The 13015-nt window shown below is 47.3% G+C and overlaps 1 protein-coding gene across 1 annotated transcript in view; it reads left to right on the top strand.

Annotated features, from left to right (window-relative positions):
* The window catches only part of Dglucy (D-glutamate cyclase), a 100343-nt gene extending 89188 nt beyond the window's left edge, over nucleotides 1-11155 (top strand). The window contains exons 13-14 of the mRNA XM_008821740.3: nucleotides 2128-2279; nucleotides 10027-11155. Coding sequence (XP_008819962.1) covers nucleotides 2128-2279; nucleotides 10027-10176 — 302 coding nt within the window. The 3' untranslated portion in view covers nucleotides 10177-11155. The remainder of the gene's footprint in view (nucleotides 1-2127; nucleotides 2280-10026) is intronic.
* Nucleotides 11156-13015: the final 1860 nt, after the last annotated feature.

The following is a 13015-nucleotide window of genomic DNA, read 5'->3' as shown; positions in this document are numbered from 1 at the left end:
GGGGCTACAGGGAGACCCTGTCTCAAAAAGACCAAAAAAAAAAATCAAAAAATTTTAAATTATTGTTTTTTTAAATGACATGCATTTTTAAATCTTTATGTATATGACTGTATTGCTTTCATGCAGTGTGCATGGAAGTCAGAAGAAGGCATTAGATCCCCTGGAACTGGAGTTATAGGTGGTTGTTAGCTACCATGTGGGTGCTAGGAATCGAACCCAGGTCCTCTGCAAGAGCAGCCAGTGCTCTTAACTGCTAAGTCATCTCTTCAGCCCTAAAAATTCTTTTTTTATTTTATTTTTTGGTCTTTTTGAGACAGGGTCTCCATGTAGCCCTAGCTGGCCTGGAACTCACTATGTAGACCAGGCTGGCCTTGAACTCACAGAGATCCTCCTGCCTCTGCCCCTGGAGTGCTGGGATTAAAGGCACAAGCCACCAAGCCCAGCTTAAAAATTATCTTTTTTAAAGTCAAAGAATATGGGTTCTGGAGGGAATAGCCTGAGTTCCATCATATGTTCATAACTTATTACCTGTGTGACCTTTGGTGAGTCACGGAATCCCTCTGTGTCTGTTTAAATGGAGATGGTGATATACCTCCCAGGCTTCTTTGAATGACTCCAAGAGCTAAACCTGCAAGACATTTACAAGATCATAGACTAACTATTCAAAGCAAGTTATTCTTTTCCCTTGAGTGTGCCACTGATGACTGAAGTCACCTGTATTTTGTACAGCAGTAAGAAACCAGCCAATAACAGCTGTAAGACAGAACCAATAAGGTACTTGTCAGTTTCAGAGATGCGGGTGTAACAAAAAGACATCTTAGAATCAGTGAAATCTGGTGCACTTGTCCTGTGGTCTTCACCAGCGTGTTTTACCTCCGTTGTCCACACCCCACACCTTTGTGCACACTGGGGATGTGTTTGTATGTCTGTTTACTTGGCTCTCTCCGCCCCCGCACCTCCAGACAAATTTTACCCAAACCATAAGGCCCACACTAAATAACCATTTCTGTGAATCTTTTCTGAATCAGTCAGAATTACTGGTCCCTCTTCAGTGTGCGCTCATGATCGTTTGTAAATCTCACATTGACTGACCATCCCACCCTACGGCTGTCTGAGTGCCTCTCTTCAATTGGATGCTTTTTTGTTATTTTTTATTATATTTACTTATTGTATGTGTGTGTGTGTGCACATGCTTGTACACACAAGCGGCATACGTGTGGAGAGCAGAGGACAACTTGCCTGTCAGTTCTCTCCTTCTATCACGTGGGTCCCAGGGATCAAACTCAGGCTGTCAAATTTGGTGGCAAGCACCTTTACCCACTGAGCCATTTCGACAGTCCCCTCTTCCTTTAATGATGGTGCAGAGCTTAGCAGGCCCCCACCGATCTTTGGTAAGATGGAGAACTCAAGCAGGTATCAGAAGGGTAAATCAAATAGTCCCCAGCCTGATGGATGAGCCCTGGGGACTGCCTGACAGAATAAGAATGAAATTCTGAGAGTGACTTAAGGGTGGTCTTCAGGCACATAAAGGAGTGACACCACCCCCAGAGGACAGGCTTCTGTGTGCCTGAGGGATCAAGGTCAGTCCTTAGGACAGTTCTTCAATGTGGGGAGTTCTGGAATGGATTACTAGGGTTAGTACCTGTATCTTTTTTTTTTTTTTTGGTCTTTTTGAGACAGGGTTTCCCTGTAGCCCCAGCTGTCCTGGAGCTCACTATGTAGACCAGGCTGGCCTTGAACTCACAGAGATCTGCCTGCCTCTGACTCCCGAGTGCTGGGATTAAAGGTGTGCGCCACCACACCTGGCATTAGTACTTGTATCCTTTTCTCAGGTGGTCACCAATAGTAAATAACCCAAATAGCTTCAAACAATAGTTCTCAAGCTTTAGCTTGATTCAGACTTACCTATGGGGCTCATTAAAACTCATGTGCTTCCTAACTGTCTTGCAGAATTTCTGATTCGGGAAGTCTGGGCTAGGACCCCAGTATTTGTAGCAACTCCCCCGGTGATTCTGGTACCGCTGGTCTGCAACCATGCTTTGAGATGGCTTCTGCTGCTTGGAGGCGGGCTGATGGACCACAGAACTGTTACAATTCTATGACAGAATCTATTTTTGGTTGTTCTAGGTGTTTCTAACTGGGGAGGCTATGCCCTGGCCTGTGCACTGTACATCCTGAACTCATGCGAGGTCCATGGGCGTTACCTGAGGAAGGCAATTGGGCCTTCCAGGATACCCAGGGAGCAAAGCTGGACTCAGGCCCTGCCATCTGTCACTAAGGTAACACAACCACTGACCTAGAAGCAACTCTTTTGTCAGATGAGGAGTAAATAGGCCTGAGTGTTCCAGACCAGAAGCCCACAGTAGGCACCACGCTGCCTGTCAAAAGGCAAAGGCAAAGCTAATCGTGAGAGAATGTCTCCCTGCTGGATCAGACTAGAGGATAGGGACAGATAATTCTTTACCCTGTTACTGAGTCATATGTAAGGCCTATTTTGAGTGATTATTTCCTTTCTAGTTTGACTAGTCAAGTAGCTTACCTTCCCTGAGCCTGAGTCTTTGCAAAGTGGTTACAGTTGTCACGGTTGGAAGACATCATCTGGGTTGTGGTCATGGGGTGTCCTTACCGTCCTCTCCATGGAGGTGGCAACTCAGTGAGGGCACTAAAGCACCTTGGTTAACATAAGTGCTAAGGTATGGGGTAGATCAGGTGGGAAAAGAATCTTACATTCATAGGCTAGAAGAAATCTACCAGGCAGAAGGGGAGGCATTCAGGTGGGAAGAGCAAAGGCACAGTTTAGTCCTGGGTTGTGCGACTGTTCCCAGTTGGAGGGTTCTAGGCACAGGTGCAATGGGAGTCAGAGGAGGGCTTCTGAGCCCAGGATCCACAAAGAGGGGCTCCAAAAGTCTCCAAAACTGCTTTCAAAATTGTTCCTGTACATGTACATTTCTGACAAGGAAACTGGAGCCTATTGTTGGTTTTGTCTAAGCTCCTCAGAGTCAGCAACCCTGTGCACAGTTCCAGGCCTGTGTTATATAGTCCAGGGCAGAGTATTCACACATCTAACTTAAGAGAAATGGCCAGTCCTGAACTCAGTGCTGGTGACTCAAGCCTAACAGTGAGAGGTGGCTCAATGGGCCATCCTTTCCTCAGGCCTCACTCCCCACAGACCTCTGGGAGCCACCCTGCTTGCCAGCACTGATTCCAGACCCACACCTGACTCCTTGACATAGAGGGCATAGACAGTGTGTTCATCTCTTGTTGGACACCTCCATGGGGAGTTTGAATCACAGGAAGTTGGTCAGAGGCCTAGTCAAGTATGACCTTTGAACAGGTGGGAGGGCTGGGAACACCGTGGGAGAATGCTGGGGCGTTTGACCTAAAAGAGAGAAGACTCAAAGCTGGGTGTGGTGGTGCACACCTTTGATCTCAACACTCAGGAGGCAGAGGCAGGCAGATCTCTGTGAGTTCAAGGCCAGCCTGGTCTACATAGTGAGCTCCAGGCCAGCTAGGGACTACAGGGAGACCCTGTCTCAAAAAGACCAAAGAGAGAGAGAGAGAAAGAGAGAGAGAGAGGAAACTCAGTGAAGACTTACACCAAATGGCTTCCTGGGGACAGAGGACAGACAACCCCTCAGTCTGAAGGCCAAGAACAGAACAGAAAGCAGATATTCTAAGAGCAAGAACCAGTTCAATAAGTTCTTTCTAGCATTAACCAACTGACTGTCTTACCAGGAGAGAGCTCTATGACACAGGGTCCCCCTTCAGGGATGTGGGGACCAGTTTCATGGGCTAGATCAAGCTGACTAAGTCAGGATGGACTGCTCAGTGCCACTCCAGCCAGTCTGAAACAGAACTAGGCACTTGGCCTGTACTTATGGCATCACTTTTGCAAATGTGTCCCCCACTCAAAGGCCTAGATTAGTAAATGTTAAAAATCAAATGACCAGAGGTCAGCAACCATGTCTTTTTTACCTGCTCTCCCAGTGACCAGGAGAGGGAAATCCAGTGATTAGTGCTGGGTCGTGACTGAATCCTTGCTAGGTCAGTGAATGAATGCAGTGCTGTATGAGAGCTATGCTTCTCAAATTCTAGAAGCATTGGGGTTACCTGAGAAGACTGTGCATGTGTGTATTCATGTGTGTGTAGGTATGCATGTGTATGTTGGTATGCATGTATATGTATGTGTGTGTGTACATGTGGAAGCCAGAGGACAACCTTGAGTATCTTCCTCAGGAGCTATGAACCTTGTTTTTTTAAGACAAAGTCTCTCATTTGCCTGAAGCTTGCCAAGTGGGCTAGGCTGGCTGGCCAGTGGCCCACAGCGACCTACCTGTCCACGCCTCTCCAGCACTAGGATTACAAACATGAGCTACCCACACCCAGCTTTTTAAAAAATATTTTATTTATTATTTTTATTTTATGTGCATGAATGTATTGCCCACATGTAGGTAGGTGCATCTGTGCTGTGCAATGCCCATAGAGGTCAGAAGAGGGTGTTGGATCCCCTAGAACTGGAGTTACATACAGCTGTTAGCCGCCAAGTGGGTGCTTGGAATCAAACCCAGGTCCTCTGCAAGAGAAGTCAGTGTTCTTAACCACTGAGCCATCTCTCTAGCCCAGCCACACCTGAATTTTTAAAAATCTAGATTCTAGGAATTGAACTCAAGTCTTTGTGCTTGCTAGGCAAGCACTTTACCTACTGAGTTATCACCCTAGCCATAAGGACCTTGTTAAACATACAGTGCTGAGCCTATCTTCTGGGTTTCTGACTTGGAAGATCTGAGGCAGGTCAGAAAACCTGAATTCTTGACAAGTTCCCAGGTGGTGTGGACCTTTGGAGACTCAATTGGTTACTGGGTTGGTTTCCAGGGCTGTGCATTGGTCTTCTAGAGGCAGCAACTATAGGAATGACTTTTGCAACTTGGACATACTTCACTTATAAAACAAAGAAGGTGGAACTGCAAGAATGACTTTTACAATATGGATACAATCTGTACGAATGACTTTTACCTAAGCCAGCAACCAAAAAGTTATCATGTAAACAAGATCAGTGAGCCATGTGCTCCTCTTGTGACCTAGGCACCTGGCTTTAATCTCTCAGGAGCCCACCTTGCTGTCCACCCAAGACAGTGAATGAATGTGGGTGTGCTTGTTTAACAATGAGAAGAGTTGAGAAGTCTGTCTGAGAGTATGTGTGTGATATTCTAGGCCTAGGGATCAAAGGTAAGATTCTCTGATAAGGGTGGATCCTGACTTCCACCTTCCCAATTCATACTGGAGATACTGTTTCAATAAAGAGCGCATGAAGCCTGGCTCAAGAGCACAGTTCAGTGATAGCTTAAGGAATGTATTTGGGTCTATTCTTGGCCTTAAACTGAATGCCAAGAGTCAGGCTGTTTCTTTCTTCAGGTATAACTGCAATGTGACTTAGAAAAGCTGTGAATGGCCGGGCGTGGTGGCGCACACCTGTAGTCCCAGCACTTGGGAAGCAGAGGCAGGCAGATCTCTGTGAGTTCAAGGCCAGCCTGGTCTACATAGTGAGTTCCAGGACAGCTGGGGCTACAGAGAGACCCTGTCTCAAAAAGACCAAAAAAAAAAAAAAAAAAGCCGTGAACAACTTCCTGAGTGACCCAAGAAGGGACCGATAATTGTGACAAGTCTCCTAGCTCGCCAAGGGCTGAGCCCCTGAGACCCGGTTGCTGACAAGCCTTTCTATCTAGAGCCACTCGTTACAGCCTCTTTTCTTTCTTTCATGTTGTATCCTTTCTGTTCCCTTTTCCCTTCAGCCTGTTTCTCCTTCCCTGGTTCTCATGTCTCTTTTCTCTCCTGCATCCTCCCACTTGCTGAGTCTTCCTGGGCTGGTTTTATTCTTTCCACAGAGAAGGAAGACAGCTCTGGGTGGTAGGTGTTTACCAAGACCACCCATCAAAGGGGTAGAGCTGAGAGAGGGGTGTGGGTCTCTCTGATCCAGACTCTGGACTTTTGTCAAAGTGGCTCAGAAGTTCCTCAGCTCCTAGAAATGCCAGGGCATGGAAGGGTGTGGTGCTAGAGTGGCATTTTCAGGGGGAAATGGTCTTGTCTTTCCTGGGGGGCCCAGAGGGTCTTCTGTTCTTCCTACTTCCTGCATCAGAGCTGGAAAACACAAGAGGTGCTGCCTCTCACATGACTCTTGATTCACACAAACACAAAGCATGAATGGCCCCACACTCACCCTCCAGGGGTGGAAAATTCTCCTCTTGGCATGGATGCCCAGTCCCTCAGAAGTATATTAACAATGTGCCAATCTTAAGGAGGAAATGGAAGGGCATGTTTTTAAAGCAAAAGCAGAAGTGCATTTGCTGAGCCCCTCCTGAAGGCCAGGCCCAGGCTTGTTCTGGGAAACAATGAAAAGTCAGACTCGGCCCCTAGGGAAGGAGCTTGGGGAACACAGCAGAGCGACACAGGAGCCAGATAGAAAGCTCTCTCTCTTCCCCAGATTGCTATGAAAGTCCTAGGCTCAAGTCATCCTTTACCTCAGCCTCGCAAGGAGCTGGGACTACAGGAATGCCCAGTTTCCCAACTCATCTTATTTTAAAACAATTTCCAACTCACTTTAAAAAAATAACATCATTTCCCATAAATATCAGCCCTTTGTGGCCTCGAGTATATTATTCACAGGTGCCCACACCTGCCTCTCAGCCTGGAAATCATCCTAGGATTCCCCCACCCCCACCCCCACTGCCATCTACCTTGACCCAAGCCCCAAGGCCTGTCTACTCTGGCTCACTCTGGCCCTCTTTCCCTGTCTCCTGCTTCGCTGTCTGCCTCAGCTTGGCCAGGACAGCAGCCTCCATCTCTGCTCCAGCAGTGGAGGAACCACCCTCTCCATTGGGTTCTTTCTGGAAATTTACTGGAAGTGGCGATTGGCCCAGTTGGTCCCTGTGGCTCTTAGAGGCCGAGTGCCAGCCAGTTCCTAACCTGTTGGCTGTTCACATTCACCCTGAGGACTCCACAGCCCCCCTCAGGTCCCAGAAGGATAGAAGAGAGCAGGCAGCTGCTGGGAGGAAATGGCTCCATAGTTCCAGATGCATTGATCCATAAAGAGAGGATATGAGCAATAGGGAAGAGAAATGGGAGAACCAAGCCCAAACAAAGGACAGGAAATGCCTCTCTGGGCTGGGTAGCCCCTGGCAGGGGACTGTGAACAAGGAACTTGTGTGGAAATGTGGAAATAGACTTGGACCTCCCTCTTATAAGGAAATATCTACCTTCACCCAGAAATGCGGACAGAAATGCAGGTTCTAGGACCAGCTGCAAAGAGATAGTTCCCAGGTTACATTTGCCAATCCTTCCCCACATTGTTTTTCTGTTATGTGTATGTATGTGTATGTGTACATATTTGTGTGCATATATGTCTATGGGTGCACTTGCATGTGTATACACATGCATGTGGAAGTCAGAGGTTGACAACAGCTGTCTCCTTTAATCACTTTCCTCCTTGTTTTCCAAGACAGGCTCTCTCATTGAACCTGGAGTTTACCAGTCAGCTAGACTGACTGGCCAGCAAGCCCCAGGGAACCCCACTGACTCCGCCTTCCACCAGTGTGATTACAGGTGTTCACTGGCTGCACCTTGCTTTTACACGGGTGCTGGGGATCAAACCCAGGTTCTCATGTTTATATGGCAAAGAATTTACTAGCTGAGTCCTCTCCCCAACGCCCTACCCTAATTATTTTGAAGTTTCCAGTGAGTGTCTCCAAGGCCCTTCAAGTGGCTCATTATGACTCTTTCATTCTCTTATGTTAGCTGCCCTAGGTCTCAGTCAGTGCAGCCGCTGTAACAAAACACCATAGACTAAGGGGCACATAGTGTTAGGACATAGTATGTGCTTAGTTCTTATATTTCTAGAGGCAAGGAAATCCAATATCAAGGTCCCAGTACAGTCAGTGTGCTGGAGGGGGGGGGGCTGTGTCTTCATAGTTTATTTTATTTATTTTTATGTGCATGAGTGTTTTGCCTGCATGTATACAAGTGCACCCATGTTGTGCAAAGCCTGTGGAAGCCAGAAGAGGGCGTTGGATCTCCAGGAACTGAAATTACAGGTGGGTGTTAGCCATCATGGGGGTGCTGGGAATCGAATTTGGATCCTCTGAAAGGGCAGCTGGTGTCATCTCTCCAGTGGCCGCCTTCTCAGCGTATCCTCGAGTAGTTGAGACAGAAAGCACTCCATGCCTCATCTTCCTATAAGAGCACTAATCTCCTCATGGGGGCTCCACCCTCATGACCTCATCTTAACCTTATTTCCCAAAGCTCTGCCTCCAAATACCATCATATTGAGGGTTTGAGCGAACACAAAGATGCCACCTATAATAATTCTCCATAAAATCTCCCCTGGGTCACCCCATTAAACTGAGTTTTGTGTTCTTGTTCTGTGATTCTGTATGTACTGTAACTGCCTGGTCAGTCATCTAGACTGGGACCACCTGGGCGCGGGGAGCATGTCACACTCACCCTTGGATGTTTAGCAGGTGCTCACTAAAACTGATGAGCAAATGCCCAAGCAGGAAGCTGACAGCCCTCTCCCACCGGCCCACTTCCTACTCTACATTCCTTTGGTTCCCTCCTATCACTCCTGTCTTTGCCTATGGAAGAGGCAGAGGGAGGATGTGTTTGTCTTCGACTGGTACTGCCTGCTGCCTTCACCTGACTGTTCCACAGGGACAGACCTGTTAGTAGCTCAAACAAGCGATTCTTTGGGACCTTACTTTTAGAGAGAAAAGAAAGGCGGGAAACCAACCCCTACCCCTTAACCAGCAGGTGAGTTAAAGAAAGCAAACTCTGGGCTTTCAGCTCTGCCAATGATAAACAGCCTCATTTCATGGGTGCCTACTATGGGCCAAGGGCCACGCTAGGTGCTTTACCTCCAGAATCTCATTTAATCCCCCAACAGCCTATGAAGGCCACGTTGCTATCAATATCAGCAACTTCCCCATCTTACAGATTAGGATTCCAAGACGGAGAGGTTAAGTCACCTGCCAGGAAAGATCTGCATCAGGTCCATCTAACTCCAAAGCCCCTCTGTCTGCTTGGTCTAAACTGCATTTTCTTCATGGTCCTGCTCCCTCCAAAGTTGTCTATTTTGGGAAACACAGATAGCAGCAGCAGGATTTAGTGGCCACCCAGCAGGAGGCTAACAGTGAGTCTCAGGAGGCACAGGGCCTTCAAGACCCCTGGGAGTTCATCCACTGCTTGCTCAGAGGCTGGGTTGGCAGGAGGACAGCATCTCTGATGAGTGTTAGGATAATGCAGGTCTCAACATGAGCATGGATTGTGGTCACATAAAAGTAAGTGCCTAGGGGCTGGAGAGGTGGCTCAGCGGTGAAGAGCACTGACTGCTCTTGCAGAGGATCTGGGCTGGATTCCCAGTGCACACATGGTGGCTACGAGCTGTCCTTGACTCCAGTTCCAGGGGAATCCGAAGCCCTCTTCTGACCTCCACAGCATTGCACAACACTGGTGCACTCACATGCAGACAATACACTCATACACATAAAATAAAAATAATAAATAAAATATTTTTTTTAAAAAAAAGTAAGTCCCTAAAGAAACAGCTGACCTATTCAAAAGCTTTTGTTTCTGTTTGAGACAGGGTCTCACTCTGTAGGCCAGGCTGGCCTGGAACTCACTGTAATCCTCCTGCCTCAGCCCCTCAGTTATTGGGATGACAGGTGTGAGCTACCACATCCAGCTCTGGGTTCTGTTTTTCATAAGGAGCTTTCCAGTGAGATGATATTTTTAATCAAAATTTTTACTTTTTAAAAAAGAGACAGGTTGCTATTGTAGAGGCAGAGGCAGGAAGATCTCTATAAATGTAAAGCCAGCCTGGTCTACATAGTGAATTCCCAGGCTAGTCAAGGCTGCATAGTGAGACCCTGGAGGTGCAGGGCGGGTAGCAAAAGCTCTTGCTTCTCTTAGATGTATACATTTCTTTCTCCCTTTCCCCATGTGACATCCATCTCTGCCTCATTTCCACCCTCCAACCAGGAAGAAAAAATGCTGGGCATCCTGGTACAGCACCGAGTCCGGAGTGGAGTCTCAGGCATCTTGGGCATGGAAGTGGACGGGCTGCCTTTCCACAGTGTCCATGCAGAGATGATCCAGAAGCTTCTGGGTGTCACCACAGTGTGCATGTGATCACCTCTGTTTGTGTGCAAAGCTCCTACCTGATGGCCCAGCCTGTGTCTAGGTGGGATTTTCCCGAAAGCCCCCAACTTCTTCCCACAAGAGCCTTGTGGATTCTTACTGGCCCTGGGTGAGCCCAAATGCCACTGATCTGGGAAGCTGCATGCCACTTCCTGGGAGGGAACAGTGCCTTTGGTATGGACCAAGGACTTTTCTGTGGGATTGTGCTTTCAGTGCGGGTACTTTAGAGGCATTGTTTGAACTGCTCTCCATCCCAGCTTCTTCAGGCCACCCATGTGTTCCGCTCTGAGAATCCTCTCACCCACTACTTAGGAGGATGCTTGTCAACAATCAGCTGCTAGGCAGAGCACAAGAATAGGCATCTCCACAGCTTGGGCTAAGAAAGGGTAGCATGCCCAAGTGTGGAGTGTGTGGTTAAAAATGCTGGGGCTTTGTAGTCACCACTAGCAGCAAAATACTTATACTTTTGAAATGCTTTCTTATTTTCAAATACTATTCTGTTTACTTGGGCACAAGATCCCTCCAGCCATCACATCTCACTGCCCCTCACCTCCATTTACCCCCAACCCCCCGACGTTTCTTATTCCTCCTTCCCATCTGCTCACTCTGGCCCCGGGTCAGATATTTTGACCTTCCTGCAAAGGAAGACAGACACATTGGCCCCTAGAGACCAAGGGTAGGTCAGACCAGCCCAGGGCTCAGGCAGATCGGCTTGCCCTGACCTTTTTCACAGTCTTCCACCCCACATTTCCCAGCAAAGTCAAAAACTGAGCTGCTGACTGCACCCCATTATGCATTTAGTTCTAGTTCCAGGATGATATCTTGTGCGGGACCTGCTGTGGCAGCTCTGCAACACAGAGCTGTTTCGTTCCCTTAAACATCTCTGGTTTGGTTCTTTCATGGGCATTCATTGTGAGCAAGGAAATGTGGCTGGATTTCACACTCCAATAAAGCATAAGTATGAAGACAAGTGGTTCTGTAGTTAACTTCCACTATCTAGATCTCCCTTTGCTCTTCCGGCCGGGGTTCACACCTAGAGTTTATACTTGTGCTGGTGGGATGCACCCAAATCAAAAGCCCTGCCACTTACTTCACAGGTCAGTGAACCTACTTCAACTCTGCAACCTCACAGGTCTCTTAGAGTTATCATTTTTGTTCGCTGCAGAGTTCCTTCCATGTCATGAGAGACTCAGATAAAAAGGGTACCCCAATATTTTTTTTAATTAAAAAATATTTTATTATTTTTATTATATGTGTATGCATCCAAGTGATACCCTATTGCTCAGGTCAGAAAGGCATTCCTCTGAGGTCATTGCTTGCCTCATCTTGCGAGCCAGTCCCAACTTGGCCCAGCCCACTGTATTTCCTACTTCTTGCCCATTACACATGGATTACACACAGGTCCACCATGAAGTTCCTGGCTCTCTAGGCAAGGTGGAGAATGTGTGGCTTACTAGCAACTTATGTATTCTCTACATCCGTGATATAATGTGCTGGCCAGAAGTACAGAAACAGGAAAATGGTCCTTTCTCCCTGGGGTAGGACAGATAAGCCTTCATCTCAGTTCTGATTCAGGCATCACATTTGAAGAGGTGGGTTTTTTTCAAATGAGGGGAGAGCTTAAGACCTAAGGAGAGGTGGCTTGAAGAACTATTAGACTAGCCAGATAGTCACCAATTCTACCTCCTTTTCCTGATGCCTAGGGAAACTATATTTCCCAGCCTCCTTTGCAGTTGGGGCCATGTGACTAGGATCTGGATGATGGAGTGTAAGTAACAGGGACATCAAGCACTTCTGTACTCCCATGTGGGATTCTCTTTGTGCTGTTTCTTCTACAATGGGAAGGGAAAATCCCATGATGGAATTTCATGAAGGATTCTGAATCACTGCCACCACTTGGAAATTTTTCAAGATTGACTGGAAAACAGCCTCTCATTGGACTTCTAAAAAAAATGTGTCTGTATATATACATGGGTTTCTGTGCATATGGAGGCCACAAATTGATATCAGATGTCTTCCTCAACTGCTCTCCACCTTATATTTTTGAGACAAGGTCTCTCCCTGAACCTGGAGCTTGTCAATTCGGCTAGACAGGCTGGGAAGCAAGCCCCAGCTAGCTTCCTGTCTCTGCCTCCCCATGAGATTACAGGTGTCATGCATCTGCGCAGAGATGGAACTCAAGTCCTCATGCTTGCCCAGTAGGCCATTTCTCCAATCTCCTCTCATCAGACTTTTTATAAGTACAAGATTAAACTAGTACTGGTGGGGCTGGAGAGGTGGCTCAGCAGCTAAGAGCACCTGCTGCTCTTGCAGAGGACCCAGGTTTGATTCTCAGCACCTACATGGTAGCCAACAACTGTCTGTAACTCCAGTTCTAAGGGATCTGACGCCCTCTTTTGACCTCCTTGGACACTGCATAACCTGGGTACACTTACATGTAGACAGGCAATACACTCATACACATAAAGAACCCCAAAACTTGTATTGGTCATTTGTTTGTCATTTTGGTTTTTTTGTTTGCTTTGGTGCTGGAGACTGAGCTCAGCACTAACCATGTGCCCTACCACTGAGCTACACCCTTAACCTTTCTTTCTCATGACACTGTGATTTGGATGGGAGTTGTTACTCCAGGATAAACAAGCCTTGTTTAATCCATGTTAGAATATTAACACTAAGAAGTGTCATCAGATATCAGCATCTGAAGGGTCACATGACTCCAGCAGCCACAGTTAGCAACAGTGGGTAAAGCCATTCTGCTTTGGCCTCTTAGGAGTTAAGATTTCTGCCCTGCTCTGGAATGGCTTGTCTGGGATCATAGTGAGTTAGCTGC

Source organism: Nannospalax galili, unplaced genomic scaffold (genome assembly GCF_000622305.1).
Source record: "Nannospalax galili isolate Female #2095 unplaced genomic scaffold, S.galili_v1.0 scaffold107, whole genome shotgun sequence".
Taxonomy (NCBI): Eukaryota; Metazoa; Chordata; class Mammalia; order Rodentia; family Spalacidae; genus Nannospalax; species Nannospalax galili.
Note: the sequence above shows the minus strand (reverse complement) of the source record. Positions and strands in the feature narration are given on the sequence as shown.